At 42.1% G+C, this 27,483-nt stretch overlaps 1 protein-coding gene across 4 annotated transcripts; it reads left to right on the top strand.

Annotated features, from left to right (window-relative positions):
* The first annotated feature begins 210 nt into the window (after positions 1 to 210).
* On the top strand, positions 211 to 27,483 carry slc7a10a (solute carrier family 7 member 10a). 4 transcript variants are annotated; one of them, XM_061670021.1, is made up of 12 exons: positions 287 to 367; positions 616 to 672; positions 9,515 to 9,719; positions 11,399 to 11,550; positions 14,948 to 15,073; positions 15,997 to 16,150; positions 16,668 to 16,791; positions 19,418 to 19,521; positions 22,555 to 22,651; positions 22,747 to 22,896; positions 26,190 to 26,367; positions 26,443 to 27,483. In XM_061670021.1, exons 3-12 carry the CDS (start codon positions 9,634 to 9,636, stop codon positions 26,541 to 26,543), a joined length of 1,272 nt encoding a protein of 423 aa, XP_061526005.1. In that variant the 5' UTR covers positions 287 to 367; positions 616 to 672; positions 9,515 to 9,633; the 3' UTR covers positions 26,544 to 27,483. The 4 variants fall into 4 exon arrangements, with proteins under 4 accessions (XP_061526004.1, XP_061526003.1, XP_061526005.1 ...); XM_061670023.1 differs by having other exon boundaries at positions 303 to 367; positions 570 to 672; XM_061670020.1 differs by lacking the exon at positions 616 to 672 and having other exon boundaries at positions 211 to 367; positions 9,554 to 9,719.

Genomic DNA, 27,483 nt, shown 5'->3' with positions numbered 1-27,483 from the left:
ATAACTACTGTCAGTCAGGAGGGTCTTTTGGGCGGCAAAGTCAAGGTCACGCGACGCACCGCGACACAGCGATCCACCTGAGGAGGAGGAGGCGGAGGAGGAAGGTGAGCGTTGCGCATGCGCACCCCGCTCACATTACTGTGTGCGGGGGTGTGTGTGTCATATTAATAAAGGCCGTCTTCCGCCCACGGCCTGAGAACACTCCTCGCTGCTTTGGAAGTAGACACTCTCGAGGGCTCCGCTGAACGTGGAGGGGCACCGTGCACGATGGGGGACGAGGCGAAGAGGAAGAAGGACAAAAACAAGGACGACAGGGTGACTTTGAAGAAGGAAATTGGACTTTTGAGCGCGTGCGCCATCATCATCGGTGAGTTTCTGAAACTTTGAGTTCAACTAGTTTGTGTTCAAAAGGTAACGAATGTAAAGTTACAGTTGTTTGGAGTGTTAAAGTTACGGCAGCACAACGTCTGGGACTCGAACGAGTTCCTGCCTGCTCCCTGGCCTCTTTTTCAGCAAGAATGTTAGCCTTTTACGTGCAATTTGGGCCAACCACAAGTGATGTGCGGCAGGATGCGTTTACTTCATTTTTTTCACCCCCTCTGGCTGGGCGGAAAGTTGCATCAGAGCCTGCATACGTGGCTGGATCATGCTGAATTGGAAAGATTTATTTCGGTGAGCTTCTTTACTTTGATGTATGTCAATATAAAGCAGTGTATGCCGATACAACATAAGCAACGGGACTTGTTATCCAGCCTCTGCAAGCATAGATGCACTCACATGTGGATAAATATGGTGTATGAAAGGGGATATGCGCCAATGTGTCTGCATCGTAAAAGCACAGATTGGATGTAGCGCTATTCGGATTTGAACTTTATCCACATAGGAACTTTATGGAAATACTGTAATCCAATCTACGGATAAAAAATACAACTTTACAAGCCGTACAGGACAGTTTTTAAGTCGCATTTTTGTGTAAAAATAAGTGAACGCCACTAGTTTTCAAGCCTATAAACAATAAAATACTCAGTCTGAACTTTAATTTTCATTGAACTTTCATTCAAGTGTCAAAGTACAACCCCAATTCCAATGAAGTTGGGATGTTGTGTTAAACAAAAATAAAAACAGAATACAATTATTTGCAAATCACGTTCAACCTATATTTAATTGAGTACACTACAAAGACATGATATTTAATGTTCAAACTGATAAATTTTATTGTTTTTAGCAAATAATCATCAACTTCAGCAAATAATCATTACACATCATTAACACTTTCCAAAAAAGCTGGGACAGGTGGCAAAAAAGACTGGGAAAGTTGAGGAATGCTCATCAAGCACCTGTTTGGAACATCCCACAAGTGAACAGGCGAATTGGGAACAGGTGGTTGCCATGATTGGGTATAAAAGGAGCTGCCCTGAATTGCTCAGTCATTCACAAGCAAAGATGGGGCGACGTTCACCTCTTTGTGAACAAGTGTGTGAGAAAATAATCGAACAGTTGAAGGACAATGTTCCTCAAAGTACAATTACAAGGAATTTAGGGATATCATCAAAAGGTTCAGAGAATCTGGAGAAATCACTGCATGGCCGAAAACCAACACTGAATGCCTGTGACCTTCGATCCCTCGGGCGGCACTGCATCAAAAACCACCATCTTACATCCGTAAGTGAAAATTTAAACTCTACTATGCAAAGCAAAAGGCATTTATCAACAACACCCAGAAACGCTACCGGCTTCTCTTGGCCAGAGCTCATCTAAGATGGACTGATAAAGTGTTCTGTGGTTTTCATTTCAAATTGTTTTTGTAAATTGTGGACGTCGTGTCCTCCGGGCCAAAGAGGAAAAGAACCATCCGGACTGTTATGGACGCAAAGTTCAAAAGCCAGCATCTGTGATGGTACGGGGCTGTGTCAGTGCCAATGGCATGGCTAACTTACACATCTTTAACTGTCATAGAAGGGTAAAAATCAGTTAACCTGTACTAATATGATATTTGTAATACAGTAATTATATTATTATTATTTTAATTACTGAATTTTATGTTTTATGTACATCAGTTTGTTAAAGCTGTGCTTTATGAATAAAGTTGAGTTTAGTTGAGTTCAGCTTGTACTGATCATAAAAGTGTAATAATCAGTGAAGCATTGCAAATAGACAAGTTTAAAAACAATTAAATGCTCGGTCTTACCTTTATCTGTCGTACAATTGTAAAAATAAGTTGACCGCCACTAATAATGTTATTGTTTTTATGCTTTACTATCAGTCTTTACTGTCATACAAATTTAGAACACACACACAAACGCCACATTCACTCACAACACACACAAACACAGAGAAATATCACACCCACCACAACACGGACAGTACATCTCACACAAATGCCACACTCTGCGAACACAAGTCACAAACACATCAACACACACACGGACACACACACATGCACGCACAGACACACACACACACACACTATAGTAACACACAGATGGACAAACACGAACGCACACTTATACATCGCACACACATGTAGAGTAACACAACACACACACACACAAAAGACACAACAGATACACACATGCACACACAAGGACACGCTCACACAAAACACCACGCAAACTGGGGAAATCTCTGATCTGCTGTGATGTAGCCAAACATCAGTCGTTACGGAAAAAAACATCTGGAAAAGAAGTGACGGGATTGCGGGAGAGTACAAGGAGCGTAACCTAAACATTGGGGGTCTTCACCCGTACTGCCTGTACTGCCTGTACTGCCTCTCGGGAAAACTGACAACTGTAAATATGTCTGCGTTCCACCGCGCTCACATGACTCCATTCCACGAGTTCCTTTTTAGCTGCAACGTTAGAGGGATAGACTGTCAGGGAGGCGGGGCCGGAGCGACATGTTATCCCGGCTGCAGGGAGCTGGAACAATCTAGTGTCAATTTTCCTATCAGGGGAGGGAAGTTACACGCAACCACTGACTCACATGCTAGCCAGGCCCATTAGCATCAGCACTGGTTTGGCACTCTAGCACTCAAAGAAGGCTATTTATGAGCAGGTGCTGAAAGGAAGTATGGTTGTTTGTTGTTATAAACGGTTTAGGGTTGCTCATGAGGCACATGCTTCTGTCAGATCGATTTATAATTGATCGCAGAGCAGTTTTGTTTATTGGATTATGCATTTTATTCCTCAATAAAGGTGCAAAAAAGTTACAAACATACAAACTAACACTGCTTACCCTTTTCCCTAATCCTTGACCTCAGCCCCGAAACCTAAACAAAACAAAAATCTTTTGAATTTACTTAATTTGAGCAAGTACATCAGCTGCACATGATTAAAATGTGGTAAACTGACGTGATAAAAAAAATGCCCTTTGTCTACTTGAAAATTGTCAGTTTGCCACATTTTATCCATGTACATATTCAAATTAACTAAATTCCAAATACTTTTTTTTCCGTGTAAAATTTGAACCCAAACCTCAACACATAACCCACCATAAACCTTAACACCTTATTCTTATCCCAAACGTTAAACCCTAACCATGGTTGCGCTGTACTTCCACAGTTACCACTCGTCAAAGTCGTGGGAAAAATTAACTAAAACCTAAGCACTAATCTCAAATCCTGTTTTCACTGTAACTCAACAATTACTACTCATTCATAATCATGTAGGATAGACTTAAAATTAGCTCACTTTGAGTTTGTGATCCTGGTTCATGCAAATGAGTGACTGCTCATGCTGCCCCCCCCCCCCCCCCCCAACCACTTCGACTGCGAGGCCAACGCAGCACAACCTTTGTTTCTGTGAGAACCAGGGTTGAAGCTAGTTGAAATAGCAAGTGTACTGCAAATGTGAGCATGGAGAAAGACAGTAAAAGCATGGAAGGTATTTTCACTGGCAACACGTTAGCCTAGTGGTTAGCATGTTTGCCACACAGTGAACAGGTCCTGGGTTCCAATCTCAGCCCTTCTCTCTGGGTTTTGCATATTTTTCCCATGCTTGTGTGGGGTTTCTCTGTGCACTGTGGCTTCCTCCCAAAATCCAACAACATGCATGTTAGTTATTTTGCAGTGTAGACCAGCCATGGCTTGAAAGTGGCTCAGAAGACTGTTTAATTCTAAAAAATATAAATAAATAAATAAGGTTTAGCTGTGTGAGTGAACATTGGTGGGATAGCCAGAAATAATGGGTGCTAACTTACTGTAATTAAATTACTTTAACAAATACTGTTATTGACATGCTTTCTCTAACTTTCTCACTGTCCCGGCTATATGGACGGGTGTTGTTCAGAGTTGGCGCCGGTTTGGATTTTCCTTTGTTTTCCCCCACGCTGCATTGCTTGAACGCGGTATGCTCCTACTCGTGTACATTCTTCAGGTGCCCGATCAAATTTGTTGTGTTGAAGCATTTAGATGACGTTCTCCACGACGTACTTCAGTTGTGCACAGACTGCAAATAACTTGCGTGTTGTTTGTCTGAGACACCGCAAAATAGTCCCACACCGATGGTGTGTTTTTTCACTGACAAGATTGAAAAAACTTTATTGGCTATCAGATAGTTACAGTCCTGCGCAACAAGACACGTGACAAGGCTAAATATAAACAAGCTTTTGGATTCATACGCCACGAAGACGCGGAGTTAAATGTCTTCGGCGTAAAGTCGAGTAATAAGGTTTATATTTGCCCATAGCTGTGCCACAAGATGGCGGTAAAGCATAACCTTGTCTAAGTGAATCTCCTTAACTGACTCCACCATAGTTTCTTGGCACCAATATGCCACAAGATGGTTGAAAAGTGGGGGTTGAACTAACTAGTCATCATGTTGACTTTACCACGCCCCAATACGAATGGGTTGAAGTTGCCAATCACGTGTTTTGGCATTAACAACATTGGCACCTCGCTGAAAACAAGGGTGTGGCAATATTTTACTGGAAATGAGACTGGTAGCACAGTCACTTGCAAAATATGAAAGGCTGTTCTCAAATATACTGTAATGAATGTACACCCATCTGAAAAGGCACCTGCTAACGCTAGCTGACAAACAGCCGTAAACCCTCACGTCTGCGACTTCAGCGACCTGCCTGAAACAGTGAAAAGATGTACTGTAGCGTCTGGTTAGACGATAAAACAAAGACAAGTGGTGGTCGATCAATATCCTCTTTATTGTTAAAATGAACGGTTAATGCCGCCAAAGAAAACATCCAACTTGCGTTTCTGTCAAATGTCAGCCTACCTCCCACAGACAGACATCCTTCCGCCTTTCACTGGCCCACCCCCAGACTCACTCATCCAATCACAATTCACATTCACCTCCATGAGCTCACAGACAGTCACATCATATAAAACTCTTGTGGCAATCCACGCAACACAACTGCAGGTTTGCTACAATGCATACAAAGCATTCCCTTCTCCTGTAATTTCTTTAAATTACAGTAGATACTATTGTATACTGTAGCTGCGGATATGTTACGTGAATGAAACGTGAGTTTTAAGAGTTCTGACTGTCTGCAAGGGTACTAAGCTATCTGAATGTGATTGGATGAAGGAGTTAGAGGGTGGGGCCAGTGGAACCGAGGACGACGGGGAGAGTGAGTGAGCGAGATTGTGTTTGGAGGTGAAAGCGCAAACAGCGACTTCCATCCATCCATTTTCTGAGCCGCTTCTCCTCACTAGGGTCGCGGGCGTGCTGGAGCCTATCCCAGCTATCATCGGGCAGGAAGCGGGGTACACCCTGAACTGGTTTCCTGCCAATCGCAGGGCACATACAAACAATCAACCATTCACGCTCACATTCACACCTACGGGTAATTTAGAGTTGTCAATTAACCTACCATGTATGTTTTTTGGGATGTGGGAGGAAACCGGAGTGCCCGGAGAAAACGCATGCAGGCACGGGGAGAACATGCAAACTCCACACAGGCGGGGCCGGGGATTGAACCCCGGTCCTCAGACCTGTGAGGCAGACGCTCTAACCAGTCGTTCACCGTGCTGCCGCAAACACCGACATCTAAAAAGAATACCATCTGCCTTATTGATTAGGTCGAGTTGACTATAATCACTTTAGTGTCGTCTCCAAAAAAATCTGAAATCGTTAATCCCTATTGCAAAGCAATGCTTATGTTGCTTTGGCGTGAGCACAAAAACCATGAATAGGTGAGTTTTTCGTTACATAACAAAGGATTGGTTCCCCCCAAAATCTGAAAATATGTGAATGCTGAACCGCAAATGTCCTGTTCGATGCATTTTAAAAGGACTCTTGCATTTTAGTCAGGCATATTCCCAAATCAGTCACTGATGGTGTAGTGGTACACTTGCCTGACTTTGGTGCGGGCAGTGTGGGTTCAGTTCCCACTCAGTGACGGTGTGAATATGACTGCAAATGGTTGTCCGTGTCGATATGTTTCCTGCGACTGACTGGTGACCAGTTTAGGGTGTAGTCCGCCTAAATGAGTCAGGCTTGTCCTTTTGAACGAGGAGGACTCTAGGGTTTTGCTAGTTGGGGTGTTGGGGGGCAGTTTTATGACATAACAAGGACAATGCAGCTGTTACGCAACATCTCACACTGCCTCCACAAGTGAACGTGACAGCCATGAATGCTTCTCTCTGCTCACGCTGCATCATTAGCGGACCCTCGGAGATGCTGAGAACGCAATGCGGGGGTGGGGGTCTTTTCTGTGCGATGATGAGGTTGCCCTGGCATGCCTCTACTTTTGAAATGCTGTGAAAATGCTGTCACTGTGCATTTTTTTCGTCCGCACCACTTCATCATCACCAGGGTCGTGGGTGTGCTGGACCCTATCCCAGCTATCTTCAGGCGAGAGGTGTGGTACACCCTGAACTGGTCACCAGCCAATCGCAATGCACATAGAAACAAACAACTTTTCACGCACACATTCACACCTAAGGGCAATTTAGAGCCTTCAGTCAACCTACCAAGCATGTTTTTGGGATGTGGGAGGAAACCGGATGCCTGGAGAAAACCCACACAGACACGGGGGAACATGCAAACTCCACACAGGCAGGGCTGCGATTTGAACCCCGGTCCTCAGAACTGTGAGGCAGATGTGCTCTGATATTTTTTAAATAGGATAAAGTTTATGAAAGTTATTAACATTTTGGCGCCGTGTCTTGTGACTCTAAACCTTCGCGCATTGGCTAAGATGCGTTACACAGACGGCCTTTCATAAGAAAGCAGGCGTGCGCGTTTGTGCAGATTGCAGCACGCGGTCATGTGCCTTTATCATGAATTCTGATTCAGTAACATACGCATGGTGGTGCGAAGAAAATTGGCTAGTCCGCACATGGCATGAATCCGATGGTGTGTTCACGTAAAAGGTCAACTTGTGTGCAGAGTGCACATTTCCACACATTTATTAGTGAATGAGGCTCATTCTGAGCAGATAAATGATCAAAAATAGATATGAAAAGCTTATTTACAGAATTGGGGAAGACAGATTTCAAATCCTGGCTTACACACACACATAACACTGATTGGAAAATAAAAAGTGCTTGTTTTGTTCATCGAAAAGTGTTCTGAGGTGCAATGATTAATCGATTAATCAACAACTAATTGATTATCAAATTATATTCTATACCAAGTTTTGATAAGCGATTCATCATTTAGGGACCTTGTTTAACTTAAAATTCTCCAAATCCTCTGAATTTCAGCCTCTCCACACTAAATATTTATATTTGTACATATTTTTTCTATTTATATTATTGTATTTTATATAATGATAAATCAGATTGAATATCTTTGTGTTTCATCAAAATAAGACAATTGCAAATTGTTTTGCATATTTTCTGACATGTTACTGACCAAAGTAGTCACTGAATTATAATCAGTCTGTGTTTGTACATTTTCTGCAGTGTCACTTTGAATTTATGTCCTGTTTTTTAAATCCGATTCATCAAAAAAATTAACGACAGAATGAAATTATTAATTATTAAAAAAAAAAAAATATTAAATAGTTGCAGTCCTAAAACTCTCAGCAATAGTACATGACCCTCCCTCCAAGCTGCTATACTGGAACCCTTAGGGATGATTACTGGTTGATGTTTCCATGGCGGCGCGTCCTCTGAGAAAGCTGTAAACATCAAGTACCTTGAGGGTGCCGCCCAGGTGGCAACCAGATAAAATGTGACGATGACCTTAGAACAGGAAATAGAATTGGCGACATAGGAAAGTGTGTATATATATATATATATATATAAAAAAATAATGCGCCAAACATTTTTAATGGGAGACAGGTCTGGACTTTAGGCAGGCCAGTCTAGTACCCGCAGTCTTTTACTACAAAGCCACGCTGTTGAAACACATGCAGAATGTGGTTTGGCATTGTTTTGCTGAAATAAGCAGGGGCGTCCATGAAAAAGACGTTGCTTGGATGCCAGCATATGTTTCGCCAAAACCTGTATGAAACTTTCAGCCTTAATGGTGCCCTCACAGATGTGTAACTTACCCATGCCATTGGCACTAACACAGCCCCATATCATCACAGATGCTGGCTTTTGAACTTTGCGTCCATAACAGTCTGGATGGTTCTTTTCCTCTATGGCCCTGAGGACACGACATCCACAATTTCCCAAAACAATTTGAAATGTGGACTCGTCAGACCACAGAACACTTTTCCACTTTGCATCAGTCCATCTTAGATGAGCTCTGGCCCAGAGAAGCCGGCGGGGTTTCTGGGTGTTGTTGATAAATGGCTTTTGCTTTGCATAGTAGAGTTTCAAGTTGCACTTACGGATGTAGTGCCAGACTATATTGACTGACGCTGGTTTTCTGAAGTGTTCCTGAGCCCATGTGGTGATATCCTTCACACATTGATGTCGATTTTTGATGCAGTGCCACCTGAGGGATCGAAGGTCACGGGCATCCAATGTGGGTTTTCGGCCTTGCCGCTTACATGCAGTGATTTCTCCAGATTCTCTGAACCGTTTGATGATATTATGGACCGTAGATAACGAAATCCCTAAATTCCTTGCAATTGTACGTTGAGGAACATTGTCCTTAAACTGTTTGACTATTTTCTCCCGCACTTGTTCACAAAGAGATGAACCTCGCCCCATCTTTGCTTGTGAATGACTGCGCAATTCAGGGGAGCTCCTTTTATACCCAATCATGGCACCCACCTGTTCCCATTTAGCCTGTTCACCTGTGGGATGTTCCAAACAGGTCTTTGATGAGCATTCCTCAACTTTCTCAGTGTTTTTTGCCACCTGTCCCAGCTTTTTTGGAACGTGTTGCAGCCATAAAATTCTAAGTTAATGATTATTTGCGAAAAACAAAGTTTATCAGTTTGAACATTAAATATCTTGTCTTTGTAATGTATTCAATTAAATATAGGTTGAACATGATTTGCAAATCATTGTATTCTGTTTTTATTTATGTTTAACACAACGTCCCAACTTCACTGGAATTGGGGTTGTATATATAACCATGGCCAATTAGTTGATACAGGAGAGCCTTGTTTACTTTCTTTGTTGTTTTCAGTTATGTCTCTTTCCTCTCCTCAGGCAACATCATCGGCTCGGGCATCTTCGTGTCCCCCAAAGGCGTCCTGGAGCATGCTGGCTCAGTGGGGCTGTCGCTCATTGTGTGGGTATGTGGAGGAGGGATCTGCGTGCTGGGTTCAATGTGCTACGCCGAGCTGGGCGTCACCATCCCAAAGTCGGGAGGAGACTACTCATACGTGACGGAGATCTTCGGCGGACTCGTCGGGTAAGAAAATCATATCAGATTACGTATATCATATCATATCAATCATCTCATATATTGTATGTACAATTTACAAGTAAGCCTTAAGTCCTTCCCTTCAACTTTCAAGCAAGTCCCATTGTCAAATCAGGTCAAGTCTCGACTTCATTTCAAATCGAGTCAAGTAATTACTTGGGTTAAGCAAGCCAAAAGTCAAGTCAAACAATCTGGCTCAGTCACAGCATATGTCTGCAAATGAGCCACTTTGTACTCAGTATCGGTACAGTATCAGTGTTAGTTAGCTGTATCCTGAAACATAAGACAACAAAATCATAGACAGTACGGAGACTGATTTGAGACCATTAAAAATTCTCAATTAAACACATAGCTGGTCAAACATGAACTAAGCTTCATGTCAATTATCGGCTAGCTAAACTGTGAAGTCATCATAAAACTAAAAAAGTTAACCACTGTCAATTTTAAATATATATAAAACATCGTACTCTAACGACGAAGGCATAACCTTTACAGATGCAATTTTTTGGAATATATAGTTTATATTTATATATTTGTGGTATTTAGTTATACTAATTTGTAATTATTTTTTTGCCCCTGTAGTCACAACACCCAAAAAAACATTTTGTAGTATATCTGTTTATTTTGTATTCATCCATCCATCCATCCATCCATTTTCTGAGCCGCTTCTCCTCACTAAGGTCGCGGGCGTGCTGGAGCCTATCCCAGCTGTCATCGGGCAGGAGGCGGGGTACACCCTCTACTGGTTGCCAGCCAATCGCAGGGCATATATAAACAAACAACCATTTGCACTCACAGTCACACCTACGGGCAATTTAGAGTCTCCAATTAATGCATGTTTTTGGGATGTGGGAGGAAACCGGAGTGCCTGGAGAAAACCCACGCAGGCACGGGGAGAACATGCAAACTCCACACAGACAGGGCTGGGGATTGAACCCGGGTCCTCAGAACTGTGTGGCTGACGCTCTAACCAGTCGTCCACCGTGCCGCCGAACGTCATCTAAATGCTTCAAAACAACAAATTTGATCGGGCACCTGAAGAATGTACACAAGGAGGAGCATGCCATGTTCCAGCAACGCAGCGTGGGGGGAAAAAAACAAAAAACAAAAACAAAGGAAAAGTCAAATGGACGCTAACTCTGGACAACACCCATCCATATAGCCGGGACAGTGAGAAAGTTAGAGAAAGCATGTCATTAACAGTATTTGTTTAAGTAATTTGATTACAGTAAGTTAGCATCCATTATTTCTGTCATGTTGTAATGTTGATTTGACTTAAACTTATGTCAGTGGCCAATCCTTGTATGCCCCCTCGAGGTCATTGATGTTTTTACTTTTGTCTTAAATGCTAGAGAATATATTTGAAGATACAGTACACAAGTATATACAATAAATGAACAAGTCGTACAGTACACGAGTATATACATGTCAATGTGTCATGTAAATAGACACATTGCTCCATCTTGTGATCGGATCGGTGATCGGTCATCGTTTTTATAAACTTGCTGATCGGTGATCAGCCCCAAAAATCCTGATTGTGTAAAACCTACTTGCATGTTTGCTCAACTAAGGTCTGGCATGATATAACAGTGTTTTTTTTCTTTTTTGGTTGCTTCTTTTTAACACGTGAGGGTATTTCTAAATGTAGCTTGTTCTGTGTGCCTTAGCTTCCTGTTGCTATGGAGCGCCGTGCTCATCATGTATCCAACCACGCTGGCAGTCATCGCGCTCACCTTCGCCAACTACGTGCTGCAGCCCGCCTTCCAGAACTGCCTGCCGCCCTATACCGCCACCCGGTTGCTGGCCACCATCTGCGTCAGTGAGTAGCCACATTTGTACCATCGACCGCACTTTTATAAATCTGGGGCCTGGGATGAAACAGTTTACTCATTTCAGCTGGTTCGTGTTACCCTTTCAAATGTTAGCGTTACAAGTGTGTTTAGCATCTCTGTTGGCTTCTGTGTGCCAACAGGCTTCTGTGTGCTGCATCAGCAAAAAAAAAAAAAAAAAAAAAAGGTCAAACACATTTTGCAGTGCTATGAAACATGATGGAAGGCAGCTCAGGTGACGGCCATATTTTCGTTGAATATTTGTGTATTTTTCAGCAAGCATTTTCCTATTTTAATCTAATTAGTACAATATTTGTGTTTTGTATCCAAAATGTCATAATTCGCCGGCTCCGCAAAAGACATTTACTCCATGTTTCCATTGTGCGCAGTATATTTGAATCCAAAAGCTAGTTTATTTTTAGCGCGCGTCTGACGGCCAATAAAGTTATTAGGAAAAAATAAATTTAAAAAAACATGTCGGCGGTTCTGCGATTGGCTGCCGACCAGTTCAGGGTGCACCCCGCCTCTCGCCCGAAGATTGCTGGGATAGGCTCCAGCACGCCCTCGACCCTAGTGAGGATAAGCGGAACGGAAGCTGAATGAATGAATGTCTGGGGTGTGGAACAGTTAACACATCTGAGACAGACTACACGTAATGCCCGGATCAGACTACAAGATACATTTTCTCTTTCACGGTTGCACTGTCAGGCTACTGCAATAAAATCTTGTATTCCGATACCACCACATCCCGTTTTTTATTGGGCTTTATCTAGTCAACTCAAATGCGACCAGATACACGCATTACCGAGGCGACGACAACAAGAGTGGATCGCGCCGACTATATTATAAGGTCAAAATGGGGAAAAAAGTGTGTTGGTGGTCACTGTTGCTCAGGACAGGAGAGGACGTTCATTTAAGGCTTGCTTGAGGTATGTTCACGTACTTTTAATACAATACGGCTCGCAAGCAGGCAAAACATTTTTATGTAGCCGAGCAAGCGGGTGGTAGCACGAATGGTTGGACGTAAACATGCCGCCGTTCTGTCGAATCATGCTCTAAAATTTCGGTGTGGGTGAAGTCATTTAATTCAAAATAAAGTAATTTAATTACAGTAAGTTAGGACCCATTATTTCTGTCATGTAATGTTGGTTTGATCTGACTGATTAGAATACACAAGCTGACTAGAGCAGTGATTTCCAAACTTTATGGAGCCAAGGAACATATTTTACAATTGAAAAATCTCACGGCACACCAACAAAAATGTCACAAAAAGTGGAACCATTAATTACTGTATTTACTTCCTGCCATCTAATAGAAGAGCATTCATTTGTTGTTTGTCACTATGCCTCACTGGTATAAATAGAGGAACGAAGATACATATAATGTTTTGAGCAATTAAGTACACAAGTATATACAGTAAATGAACGGGTCATTTAAATAGACACATTCCTCCATCTTGTGATCGGATCGGTGATCGGTTATCGTTTTCTTTAAACTCGCTTATATATATATATATATATAAAATACGCATGGCTTCTACACGCCCGAATTCAACCAGATATGTTCAATGCAAAGCATCACACCAATATAAATGAATCATGGTGGCCAATGCTTTGCTAACCCTAACCCAGCAAAACAAAAAGAAACTTATTTTGTCAGTGACCGAAATCGAATTGCTTATCAACATTGTGGAATGGTTTAGTGGCCTTGGCAGCATACAAAAAAGAACATGACAGGAAGGAAAATTTAAAAAGTAGTCCGGCTTGAAACTCGATGATTTCTTATATTGTTTTTATAATTAAAAAAAATTGTTTTAATTAAAATCGCAAAAGTATTTTTTAATTGTGCGTTTAATCTTGTTTTTTTTCCTCTTTTCTGTATTCATGTTTTTTTTTCTCGTTTTTCATGTCGTTTTTTTGCCTCGTCTCGTTTATCGCCATAGAATTGTTTTTATCTTTTTGTAAAAATCTTTTTGTTTTTTGTGTTTAATTGTATACTTGTTTTTACTGTATTTTTTTCCCCTTGTTCTTGGGTCGTTATTTTTCATAATTTTTTTTCAGTTTTTTTTAATTTAAAATTTTAAAATGATCTTTTAGTTTTTGTTTTCTTCATGTTTTTATACTTTTTTGCGTTATAATTTTTTATTGTGTTTTATGGGGCGTTCTTATGCTTTAGTGTGTTTTATTTACAGTTTTTCCTTATGTTTTTATCATTTTTTTAAATAGTTTTTTAAAAATTGTTTTATCTTTTTTATTGTGTGTTTGTCATGGTGCCATCAGTTTATTTAATTGTTTTTATAAGTGTCCTCGAGTGGATAAATCCCAAAATGCCTTTACAGCATCTTCATGTGAGTGAAATAAACATTGCCTCCCTTTAGGGCCCTGACGTATCATCTTAATCTTTTTTTTAAAGTTAGTTTTTGTTTGTTTGTTTCTTCAGAATTTTTTATCTGGCTTTTATATTATTTTTTAAATCCTTTCTTACTGGCAGTCAGATTTACCTGCGCTGTCCCTTTCCAGAACGTCTGGCAGTGGCAAGACAGACGCTTGGCATGTTGGGTGTTCGAGGGGGAGTGGAACAATCCAGCATTACTGAAGAGGAAAAAGAGGGAGGCAACAGGGGTGTTCTTCATCAGCTTGGTCTCACAGGAAAGCTGCAGCCAAACATTCACAGCGGAAGCAGTTTGAGTGGTGGGAGGAAATGTTTTGCCCCGTGATGGCTGCTCTAGAACGCCCCCCTGGGAGAAAGAGTGCTTAAAGGGCTATAAAATCAGATGCACACTTAGCATGTTGTCTAATAATCCCTGTACGCTGGAAGAAAATCTCTTCAAAGTTGCAACCATTCGGGCACTGAGAAAACGACACAAACGTGACTTTGAACTCAGCTACCTCTGTCTCAGCTACATATGTGTCATTCAAAATCCATAGGTTTCAGACTGAACATCTAAACTAAACATCCCTGAAAGTTTGAAGAATATCTCCCAAAGGTTGTAACTGTTTGGGCACTGACAAAACTACACAAGCATGACTTGGAGCTCAGCTACTTTTATTTTTTTTGGTTTTTTTTTTTACTTTTTTTTTTAGATTTCATAAGTCTGTTGTTTACTCATGCCGAAATAGTTTTTTTTTTCATGTCTAATTTAGCATTAGCATATGGTGGAATATATACTACGACTGGATGTGATTTCCCTCAGGAGATAGAGTGGCTTGCTTTTAATCATGACAAATTCAAGTTGAGCAGAGCAGTGCTTTACAATGGTGACGCTGTCTTGACTTTATGATGAATATCATTCAACACATATTAACGTACAAGGATGACTTGAAATCAGCTACATTCCCAATTAAGTGTTGAACATTATTGATCATAAATAGTATTCTTGTGTTGTAGTGTTCCTGACATGGGTGAACTGCTCTAGTGTGCGCTGGGCCACGAGGATCCAGGATGTATTCACGGTGGGGAAACTGCTGGCTCTGGGCCTCATCATTATTGTGGGACTGGTTCAAATTGGTCGAGGTAACGACGCTAACGTGCAAATTTTCTAAGCCTCATTTTCACCAAGTTCAGTACGCTTTGGTTCGGTACCTGTTTTTCTGCCGCCAGTGTGTCCGATTGACGCGAAATCTGTCACACGTGTTCATTGTGATGGGACAGGAAAGAACCTATGCTGCAAAATGCAAAGGTAAATGACCATTTTGGTTCAAATATGCTATTTTTCATGGATTATGTAAATTTCCTGGGATTGTACCAAAACAAACTCTTCCCAGGGAATTCAGCCAATCGCCACTAAATTTGAGCCGGGTGTACAGTGGATCCCTCCTATTCGCATGGGATAGGTTATCATGACGGACGGGGAATAGCTAAAATTTGTGAAAAATTTACGAGAATTATAATTGCCAAAAAGGTATGCAAAAAGCAAGTTGGCAGTCCGGCATGGTGGGCGACTGGTTAGAGCGTCAGCCTCAGAGTTCTGAGGAGCGGGTTTCAATCCCCGGCCCCGCCTGTGCGGAGTTTGCATGTTCTCCCCGTGCCAGCAGGGGTTTTCTCCGGGCACTCCGGTTTCCTCCCACATCCCAAAAACATGCATGAATTGGAGACTCTAAATTGCCCGTAGGTGTGAATGTGAGTGCGAATGGTTGTTTGTTTCTATGTGCCCTGCGATTGGCTGGCAACCAGTTCAGGGTGTACCCCACCTCCTGCCCAATGATAGCTGGGATAGGCTCTAGCACGGCCACGACCCTAGTGAGAAGAAGCGGCTCAGAAAGTGGATGGATGGAAGTTGGCAGTCATTTTGGTTCAAAGGTGCCGTTGTTCAGGGATTTTGGACACTCGACTGAACTGAAGAACTTGGTGAAAGCTTAGGTGAACTCAGTAGACAGGAACCAAGTTGAGGGTTGAATAACAATTTGGGAGACCATGTTCTCTCCTCATGTGTCCAGGCTACTACGATGCTCTGATGCCCAGTGTGGCCTTCGAGTTCAGTCAAGAACCGTCCGTGGGTCAGATCGCGCTGGCCTTTCTGCAGGCGTCCTTTGCTTACAGTGGCTGGAACTTCCTCAACTACGTCACCGAGGAGGTGGTAGAGCCACGCAAGTATGTTTTTTATGAGCCTTTAATCCCTCCTAACAACATTGCAAAAACTGTACATAAAAACAAACAAAAAAATGTATGACGACAGAATGTACGAAGAATGTATTAATTCAAACAAAATTGTCTGCCAGTTGAATTTTGACTTAGCTATATTTACTTGTTTTAAGAAATCTTGCCAAGTCAAAATCTTGCCATCCTCAAGAACCACCACTAATGTATTAAAACTGGTGTATTTATACCACCTACATTTATAGAATTATGGTATTTCTTATCACAAGATATATTCACACATCCAGAAATAAAATCTCAATAAGTTATAACAATTTATGAAGATTTTTAAGGAAGAAAATGCTTGAAGCAAGTGAAATTCTCTTACACAAAAATCTTGGGAAAGAACAAGCATATTTTACCTTGATTTGAGATACTGTATTTAATCTTGGTGAGATTTTAGTTTTTGCAGTGAACCTACTGCTAACATCATTGCTACCATTGTCACTGTGGCTTCACTGCGTTGAATTAGGAACCTGCCCCGTGCCATTTACATCTCCATCCCCTTGGTGACGCTGGTGTACACAATGACCAACATCGCCTACTTCTCCTCCATGACCCCTGAGGAGCTGCTAGCGTCCAATGCCGTGGCAGTGGTGAGCGTTACAGTGACAGTCACATGAGTTCGCTGTGCACTAATAGGAAGCACAAGCATGGCAGTCAAGGAAGTTGTCTGTGCTCTTTTTTTTTTTTTTTTTTTTTGTTTAGTTGGCAAAGTCCAATTACTCAACCTCTTTTTGATGGCGAATCCTCAAAATCTCTAAATGTGACGCATGCGATTCCCACATTACACAGCGTAGGCAAAAAAAGCTTTGCCCTTATCTGTCTCTGTCTAGAATACCTGTGTCGATCAGGGCTCATTAGGACCATTGACCAAGTACATCAAAGCCCTGGAATTTGTCCAAATGGCTTATCAAAACCAGAATAACTGACTAAATTTCCAATTACAGGCAGAAGTGGGAAGTAACGAATTCTGGAAAACCCTTCTGCCTATGTAACGAAGTACTTGGATTTTTAAAAATTAGCTCGTTACTTTTAAAACCTGCCTAAGTTAGCGACGACGCAACGTAAAAAGCAGAATGCCAAAAAAGGAAACCGGAAGTGAGTCAAGCTCAAAATTCTGGAAAACCCTTCTACCCATGTATACTGCATTTTTACAATGCATGGTTTTGCTTCTACCCATATGATCAAAACATGAAGTATTATCTGTATTTTTATAGGTTTTTTCCCCCAAAGAATTGTTCTGAAGTTAAGCACTTTATTGAACACGTAATACTTTTTTATTTACTTGCTCTTATTTTGCTTTTATTTAGTAAATGAGAAAGCACACAGTTGTTTTTCATGTTTGATTATCCAGGCAGAATTTGTCAGATGGGTACAATTCTTTAAAGAAAACATGAAGGACCTGGCGAAACACACTTAATTTTATTTTAATTGGGTTCAAATTAAACGGTCAGGCATTTCAGAAAAGCATTATCATTAAACAAAACATAACCATAAAGAAATGAATGATGGTTGTTGTTCAGTCATATTTAAAAAAAAAAAAAAAAAAAAAATTTTTTTTTAAATATTTCACAAATTCTGCCAGGGTATGTAAACTTAACCCTGTCAAATTAATGATCGTTGTTGTTCAGTCATATTTAAAAACTAAAATATTTTACAAATTCTGCCATCGTATGTAAACTTAATGAGCACGTACTCCTGTCATATTGGAATGAAAGTGTAGGCTACACCTTTTTATAACCACTAGTTGGCGGTGGCATATTAGAATGAAAGTGTACAGCTTTTTCATAACCACAAGATGGCGGCATACATTTATAAAATGTGAAAGTTTTTTTCCATGTGCCCCAATACCTATGTATAATGCGCACTATTGACTTTTGACAATGTTTTGGGGCAAGAAATGTGCATTATACACGAGAAATTACGGTAAATGATTTGAACAAATTGCTGCAATATAAAAAAGAGTGAAAAATTTAAGGGGATCTGAAAACTTTCCGTACCCACTGTATTTGCCCACTTCCAAAACAAACCCGTAAAAATCCCAAACTGAAAATAGCTATAATTTGCTCATTTTTTCCTGGTTTCAGTCAAACTTTGACACTGCGTGCCAGCGACATTAGATGGCGTAAGCCAAGGGTGCCAAAATCCTTTTCTTCAAGGCCCGTTTACAGAAACAATGAAGAATGCAAAGGCCACTTTGACATTCTTCGACTTTTTTAAACGCTCTAAAACCAGTCTGTCAAGCCATTATGTATTGTAGTTATTTTGAGAAATCGCTACATCATAGCTTTCTGTGAAAGGTGTGAAGGTAAATTGTTTGGGATTTTTCATTATTTTGGGTTGGCCCGCAGCCCTGTATCCCACTAGAATAGAGCTACCCCTGCCCCGTTAGCATATCTCCATATTCAAGACCAAAACAAGAGCCATCTGTAGTAAGTTGACAGTCTTTAAAGCAGTGTTTACTTGAGGATCATGTGATTTGTTCAAAAATCAGACCTTGAGACACAGCAGAAAGTGGAGCAAAGCATTTTTGCTTTTGAAACTGAATTATCTTTAGTCATGTGGCATTATAATGAGAAATTTTATAATTGTTTTAGTTATTTTTTTTGTTACATATCTTGAAAAGCTATATAAAACCAATTTATTATTATTTGTATTAATAGTTGTAGTAGGTAGAGTATCGGGAGCATCCATCGCATGGGGGATGTGGGTGTCGCACATCCCCCCAACTGACTCTTTGTCCACTGATTGTTTGGACCACTGACACAATTTAGTGGACTCACTAAAAATACCGAATAGACAGATTATTCTGTTGTTTTCTTGCCTGACTTGAGTTATCAGACTCATGGAAAATGCATTGGATGCAGATGATTTGGTTGTGATGGTTGGTCATGGCAGACTCAGATGATTCTATTATTTGGCTCATGACTCCAGTTAGCCGCAGATTCAGGTGATTCAGTTGTTTGGTCTACTGACTCGAGTTAGTGAAAACCAATCCTGATGCTCAAAGCCCTTTCGGTACCCTGTCTTAAAGTTGTTGAGCACTTAAAAAGGTGGTGCTAGACATGCTCAGCTGATTGACTAAAAAAAGAATGAAAAATATTCAAATATATTATGAAATCTAAGAAAATTATGTCATATTTGGATTACCGTTATGTCATTTTGTCACAGGTCACACACTCAAAAACTGTTTAGTGTTGCTATCGTGTCACGTTGCAGACTTTTGGTGAAAAGCTGCTGGGCATGTTCTCTTGGGTGATGCCAATTTCCGTAGCCCTGTCCACCTTTGGAGGTATCAACGGATATCTTTTTACCTCCTCCAGGTAACATACACCCACACACACGCACATACATACACACACTCATACACAATAAAAATCTCACAGGACACCCCCAACACAATACATGTGGTACATGGACATATCATCACCAAAAACAAATACCCCGCCAAAACATCTTCAACTTTACTGAGCAATCAACTACATGCAGTTTATCAGAAGCTTTTTTTTCGTTTTATTTTGCACAAACCCTAATTCCAATGAAGTTGGGACGTTGTGTAAAACGTGAAAAAAAGAAAAGAAAACAATGATTTGTAACTCCTTTTCACCCTACCAATTAAATACACTAAGACATTTAATGTTCAAACTGACAAACATTATTGTTTTTTTGTGCCCGCAACAGTTCAAAAAAGCTACGGCAGGGGCATGTTTACCACTGTGTTGTATCACATTTCCTTTTACTAACACACAATAAGCGTTTGGCAACTGAGGACACTAATTGTTGAAGCTTTGTAGGTGGAATTATTTTCCATTCTTCCTTGATGTACAACTTGAGTTGCTCAACAGTCTGGGGTCTCCGTTGTAATATTTTTCACTTCATAATGGGCCACAAATTTTCAACTGGAGACAGTTCTGGACTAATGGCAGGCCAGTGTAGTACTCTCACTCTTTTACTACGAAGCCACGGTGTTGTAACACGTGCAGAATGCGGCTTGTCCAATTTTGGCTGCTAAGATCCGGGATCTTTTTCTTTCGGTCACGACCCACAGCTCTTGACCATAGGTGAGAGTAGGAACATAGATCGAGCGATAAATTGAGAGCTTCACCTTTCGGCTTCGCTCCTTTAGCACAACAGACCGATACAAAGTCCGTATCACTGCAGACGCTGCACTGATCCGCCTATCGATCTCCCGTACCATTCTCCCCTTACTTGTGAACAAGACCCCAAGATACTTGAACTCCTCCACTTAGGGCAGGATCTGATCCCCGACCTGGAGAGGGCACACCACCCTTTTCCGACTGAGGACCATGGGCACAGATTTGGAGGTGCTGATTTTCATCCCAGCCACTTCACACTCGGCTGTGAACCGCTCCATTAAGAGCTGGAGATCACGGCTTGATGAAACCAACAGAACCACATCATCTGCAAAAAGCAGAGATGCAATACTGAGGCCACCAAACCGGACCCCGTCTACGCCTCGGCTGTGCCCAGAAATTCTGTCCATAAAAGTTATGAACAGAATCGGTGACAAAGGGCCGCCTTTGCGGAGTCCAACCCTCACCAGAAACGAGTCAGACTTACTGCCGACAATGCGGACCAAACTCTGACACTGGTTGTACGGGGACCGAACAGCCCATATCAGGGGGTTCGGTACCCCATACTCCCGAAGTACCCCCCACAGGACTCCCCAAGGGACATGGTCGAACGCCTTCTCCAAGTCCACAAAACACATGTAGACTCTACACCCTCAAGGACCGTGCCGAGGGTGTAGAGCTGGTCCACCGTTCCACAGCCAGGACGAAAACCACACTGCTCCTCCTGAATCTGAGATTCAACTTCCCGACGGACCCTCCCCACCGTCCCCCAGAGATTGGTGTATGTAGTGCATTAAAACGTGGGGATGAGTGTGCTGAAACACGGTCCGACACCCACACCCTCCCGACCCCATACCAGTCCCCCAGGAACGGAACCATTTGATGTGTATATGTGCCCAGATGTGATTAGGGAGAAAAATATATACAGTGAGTGGTGTGAGCGTGTGCTAAGTGAGTGATTAAGAGGCATGGCTACTGCAGGGGTGGCACGGTGGACGACTGGTTAGAGCGTCTGCCTCACAGTTCTGAGGACCGGGGTTCAATCCCCGGCCCCGCCTGTGTGGAGTTTGCATGTTCTCCCCGTGCCTGTGTGGGTTTTCTCTGGGTACTCCGGTTTCCTCCCACATCCCAAAAACATGCATGGTAGGTTAAATGACAACTCTAAATTGCCCGTAGGTGTGAATGTGAGTGCGAGTGGTTGTTTGTTTGTATGTGCCCTGTGATTGGGTGGCAACCAGTTCAGGGTGTACCCCGCCTCCTGCCTGATGATAGCTGGGATAGCCTCCAGCACGCCCGTGACCCGAGTGAGGAGAAGCGGCTCAGAAAATTGATGGATGGAAGGGCTCCTGCAGGTCAGGCCCTATACAGAGTGTTGATGGTGCACTGCTTCCCCCTCCTGAGACGCCGGATGGTAGACCAGAATTTTGCTCACGTAGTTGTTCACAGTGGTGAACCTCACTCCATCCTTGCTTGAGCTGAGCCTTTCAGGGATGCTCCTTTTATACCCAACCATGACACTCACCTGTTTCCAATTAACCTGTTCACCTGTGGAATGTTCCAATCAAGTGTATTTTGAACATTCCTCAACTTTCCCAGTCTTTTGTTGCCCCTCTCCCAGCTTTTTGGAATGTGCTGCAAGCATCAAATTCAAAATGAGAGAATTTTTGCAAAAAAAACAATAACTTTCATCAATGGGAACATTAAATATTCAACTGAATATAGGTTGAAAAGGACTTGCAAATCATTGTATTTTGTTTTTATTAACATTTTATGCAATGTCTCAACTTCATTGGAATTGGAGTTTGTAAATTATTTTAAGATTTGCTTTGTTTTTTTTTTATTCATTTCAATTTGTTGTTGTTGTTATTATTATTATTATTAAAGATTATAAAAGCATCAAGTCACATTGTGACCTGTGACCATTTTGGTACACTGAAGAAACAAACTGGAGGGTCAACTTGTCATACAATTGTAAAAATAAAATTATAGTGTTATAGTATAAAATATAGTGTTTTATATATATATATATATATATATATATAGTGTTATAGTAAAAATATAGTTATAGTATAAAATTATAGTGTTTTTATCCAACTGTTGCTATTTGTACCATCTCGGGGCAGTTTGTTTACTCAGGACTGAATACATTTATCCTACTCGGGCGGCGAACAATTCCTAGCTCTTAAATAAATAAAAAAATAATAATAAAAATGTTTGGCCTTGGCAGAGGTCTGTATGTGTATGTAATTTCTGTGTGTGTAGGTTGTGTTTCTCAGGAGCCAGAGAGGGTCACCTGCCTTACTTGCTGGCCATGATCCACCTGAAGAACTGCACCCCCATCCCCGCCCTGCTGGTCTGCGTGAGTCACTGCACTTCCTGCCACAATAAAACACAGGACACAACGTTTGGTACACCTACATGCGAGTACGCAACATCTCTCCTGGTGTTTCACAGTGCTTCGCCACCATCGTCATCCTGTGCATCGGTGAGACGCACAACCTTATCAACTATGTGTCCTTTATCAATTATCTGTCGTACGGCGTCACCATTGCCGGCCTGCTCTACCTCCGCAAAAAGAAGCCAGATCTGGTGCGACCAATCAAGGTACTACCACCATCCAAAACTCACTCTCTACCTGCTCTTTTAGATTTCAGATGTAGAGATAAAATGAAATAAACAAATACTTTTTTCCATTACACAAAGAAATGGACCGACTAAATGAAGCTCCTCCCCTCAGTTTACTATAGGTGCTTGGGACCAAGATGCCACCAGATTGTGCCAAAGCAACATTTTTATATGAAACATACAGTAGCTTTGGCCTGAGTACAAACAGTGAATAGGGAAGTTTCCCAGCAAATAACCAAGGATAAGTTCCCCGCCAAAATCAACAAATTATTTTGTTGACATACATTTAGGATGTTTAAAAATCATTTTCACGTTTAAATGTTTAAAGCATATGGAGGGGGCGGCACGGTGGCCGACTGGTTAGAGCGTCAGCCTCACAGTTCTGAGGACCAGGGTTCAATCCCCAGCCCCGCCGTGTGGAGTTTGCATGTCATTCCCGTGCCTGCGTGGGTTTTCTCCGGGCACTCCAGTTTCCTCCCGCATCCCAAAAACATGCATGAATTGGAGACTCTAAATTGCCCGTAGGTGTGAATCTGAGTGCGAATGGTTGTTTGTTTGTATGTGCCGTGCGATTGGCTGGCAACCAGTTCAGGGTGTACCCCGCCTCCTGCCCAATGATTGCTGGGATAGGCTCCAGCACGCCCGCGACCCTAGTGAGGAGAAGTGGCTCAGAAAATGGATGGATGGTTATGGAGGGGTAAAACCTGTTTTTAAATTATTTTATTTTTTCCAAGTCCAAACATACTGTGAGTATAGATGTCACTCTTAACGGTCACATGACATAGATATTCAAACAAAGCTATGTTCACATGTTCTTAAAATTTTGTCTAGATGTGTGAGGATCCTGTTCTTGTATGTACCAGCAAAAATATAAACATTAAACATGTTGAACAATAATAACTGGGGTGTACCATATAAAACTCAAAATCCAAAACTTGTTAAACCAGTGACGGTCTAAACACAGTAAAAAGGTAACTAAATAATATACTGTAGGAAAATAAGACAACAAAAGACAAAGCAATAGCTGTAAACAAGATGAGGAAAGTAACGCAGTATATAACTAGTACAATGACAGATTGGATTTGAGTGTTGTATGGGTCAGTAGTGCTACACCTTGTGAAGGAAGGACAGGACAATATTGGACAGGACAGGGACAGGAGGTGAAGCATGCAGGACAGGGGTCGTGGACCCGGCTGTATAACTGAAGTGTGGTGGGAGTGGCTATGTAAATTAAATTAGGACCAGAGTGTAAGTGAGGGGATACCAAAGATATTCGCATAGTTATAAATTATTTGTTGCAATGAGTGAGTGGCCCCACACCCAGCGAATAAGTCCCAGTGGTGTTTGTCTGCAGACACATGCAAATGAATTGACACCGTTTCACATGCACAATAACTGTCAGACGTGTCCTATAATTGATGTGCCTGCACCGCGGGGGCTGAGGACCACACCCCACCCAATCAAGAGGCGGGGTCGGGCCCAGGAGGCCACCTGAGAGCGGTCCGGGGGAAGGGACACCACCCACACCAAGGATTCTAGGGTGGTCTACCGGCCCCACCGAAGCGCCCCAAATACCGGCTACCCGGAGGAGGCCCCAGGGACCCAACGCCAACCCCAGGTCCCCGACTGGCAGTCATTGGCCCTACCCGTCTATAAGTGGCCCCAGAGTGGTGTGGCGCATTAAAACCTGGAGTGGCCCGTGAGGATGGAGGGGAGCGCAGGTATGTTGGGCACTGCTGCCCTGCAGCCAAACCCCCTCCACCCACAACCCGATGCCCTCCAGAGATAGATGTGTGTAATGCATTACAAGAAAGAGGATGTCTTGGGGGTCAGGCAGGGCGGAGGAGCAGGGCGCCTAGACCGGGAAACAGCACTGACGTACTGAAACCAGGTCCGACACCCGCACTCTCCCGACCCCACACCTGTCCCCAGGCAATTTGCAAAACCCCATGTATCTCATTCCAAAAAGGACTCAGTGATGTACGTTACCAGAATATATGAAATTTATTTACCTCCTGACTCCCACATTGTCGCCATCATGGAGCAGTTTGTCCAATGTCTCTTTTGAGAAGGTATAATGAAAAATCTCATGAGATTTTTCCAACAAAACTCTCGCCATTCATCTGAGCTTGATGTTTTCCATTGTATCTGACACAATTTCTCCCATTTATCTTCTGTCACAGGTTTCCTTCACATTCCCATTTTTATTTGACATGCATTGTGTTCCCCTTGCCGGCACGGTGGCCGACTGGTTAGCACAGCTACCTCACAGTTCTGGGGTTCAATTCCCGGCCTCGCCTGTGTGGAGTTTGCATGTTCTCCCTGTGCCTGGGTGGGTTTTCGCCGGGCAATCCGGTTTTCCTCCCACATCCCAAAAACATCCATTAATTGGAGACTCTAATTGTTGTTTGTCTCTATGTGCCCTGCGATTGGCTGGCAACCGGTTCAGGGTGTACCCCGCCTCCTGCCCGAAGATAGCTGGGATAGGCTCCGGCAGCCTGCGACCCGAGTGTGGATAAGCGGTAGAGAAATTGGATGGATGGATTGATGTTCCCATTTATTTATTGTAAAACTTTGTAAATTAATTAATCTTCCCCGGTAGGAATCCCTAAATATTTTTGCCATCAAACTTTCCCATCTTTTTGTTTCTCTTCTCTTTTCATTTGATTAATATAATGGTGAACTTGAAGAAATCTATAAAAGTCATGGTTGTCCAAGTTAAACTGCCTCTGAAGATCCTGAATATTATTCATGACCCCTTTATCGAAGAAAGTGCAGTATGCTGTTAAGGCCAGATAGGCCCATCTCTTAAAACTTTGCATCAAGTCTTGCCAAATGCAGCATCTCAAAAGTTTAATAGCCTTCTTCAAATGGTTCCAAGCCACTAGTCCACTCCATAGTTTAGCCGATCCATGGGTTACCTAAATCAATCAAGTTATTCGCCAAATCCATAGCCCCGATTATAGCTTGAATTTGAAAGGCCTGTTAATGAACTTTCAATCTCCGTCCATGTTGCATGATACTATGGGTTACATCAGCAAATTAATGGGCCGACCTGAGCAGCCAAATGGGAGGGGTAAAACAATTTAACAAATGTTTTTTATATGGTCTCTATATCACAGTTTTTCACAAATCAAATTGTGAGTGCATCTGAAACGTGATAAACGAACGTTCACTGCATGTGCTCTAAATTATCTACAGGTGTGCATGTGACCCAAAAACAAAGCAAAGGCAAAGAAAAAGCATCAGTGTTTTTTGTGTGTGGTTTGCAGGTGAACCTGCTGATCCCCGTAGCCTACATGGTGTTCTGGGTCGTGCTGCTGTGCTTCAGCCTGTACTCTGAGCCGGTGGTGTGCGGCCTGGGCATGGTCATCATGCTCACCGGCGTGCCCGTCTACTTTGTGGGCGTCTGGTGGAAGAACAAGCCCACGTGGATTTATAGATTCACAGGTGACTGGTCGCCTACTAGGCCAAGTCCATACCTGTGTGTGTGTGTGTGTGCTTCATCTTGTTCATCTCCCGCAGAGAAACTGAACTACATGGGCCAGAAGACGTGTTACGTGATGTTCCCTCAGGAGGACCCGGCCGAGGCAGAACTCCTCACGTCTTCCAAAAGCAGAGACTGAGCCTTTATCGCCCCCGATGGGCTAATTCGTACTTACACCCTTTTTGAAATATGCTATTATAGACACACAGTACACACACAAACACAAGACAGATGCAGTACACCTGGAAAGTATTCCCAGTGCTTCACTTTTTCCATATTTTAAGTTAGAGCTTGATTCCAAAATGGAATAAATTAATTTTTCTGAAAATTCTACACGACACCCCATAATGACAACACACCAACATTTTTTTTTTTTTCGTTTTTGCAAATGTCTTTGCTTGGTTTGTGGCCTGACATGCACTGTCACTGTCAACGTTGGGGAGCTCAGAAAGGTGTGTGCCTTTCCAAATCATGCCCAATAATTTTAAGCTGCAGAAACATGTCAACGATGATCATTGGAAACACGATCCACCTGAGCTTATTTTTTAGCTTCATGGCAAAGGCTGTGTGTGAATATTTATGGACATATGATTTATTTTTTGTAATTTTTTTTTATTTACCTACATTTGCTAAAATTGGGAAAAAGAAGAAAAATAAATGTACATCATTATGTGTAGAATTTTGAGAGAAAACTATTAAGTCAGTCCATTTTGGAATGAGGCTGTAACATGCAGGTAAAATTTGGAAAACCAGAAGTACTGTAAATGCTTTCTGATCCACACACGCACACACGTACACACACAAACGGACGTATTTCGGGGTTTGGTGCCACCCACAGGTCAAAACGTGCATACTTTTGGTCAGGAAGTGTTTGCAACAGGACTTGAACACGCACTACCGGACCTCAAGCCTTTCCCACATCCAGCACTTTCTGTTTGTTTGTTTTTTGTCGCACAAATGATTGGGGTGTTTACCGCAATTTTGAAAATAATTTTTTTTCTATGCATGTTGCCCTTTTTTGTCCACACTAAAACGAATTTTAGCTGACAGAAAACAGATTAAATTTAATGTGAAGACTT

This window comes from Phycodurus eques, chromosome 2, assembly GCF_024500275.1.
Source record: "Phycodurus eques isolate BA_2022a chromosome 2, UOR_Pequ_1.1, whole genome shotgun sequence".
Classification (NCBI taxonomy): domain Eukaryota; kingdom Metazoa; phylum Chordata; class Actinopteri; order Syngnathiformes; family Syngnathidae; genus Phycodurus; species Phycodurus eques.
This window is presented reverse-complemented; position numbering and strand designations above follow the sequence as displayed.

What these genes read in the sequence shown, in the direction of transcription:
- slc7a10a (XM_061670019.1), top strand. Translation starts at nt 268, where the DNA reads ATGGGGGACGAGGCGAAGAGGAAGAAGGACAAAAACAAGGACGACAGG. An exon ending in CGCGTGCGCCATCATCATCG is followed by an intron (nt 368 to 9,514) that starts GTGAGTTTCTGA and finishes TCCTCTCCTCAG; the next exon opens with GCAACATCATCGGCTCGGGC. An exon ending in TATCTTTTTACCTCCTCCAG is followed by an intron (nt 19,522 to 22,554) that starts GTAACATACACC and finishes CTGTGTGTGTAG; the next exon opens with GTTGTGTTTCTCAGGAGCCA.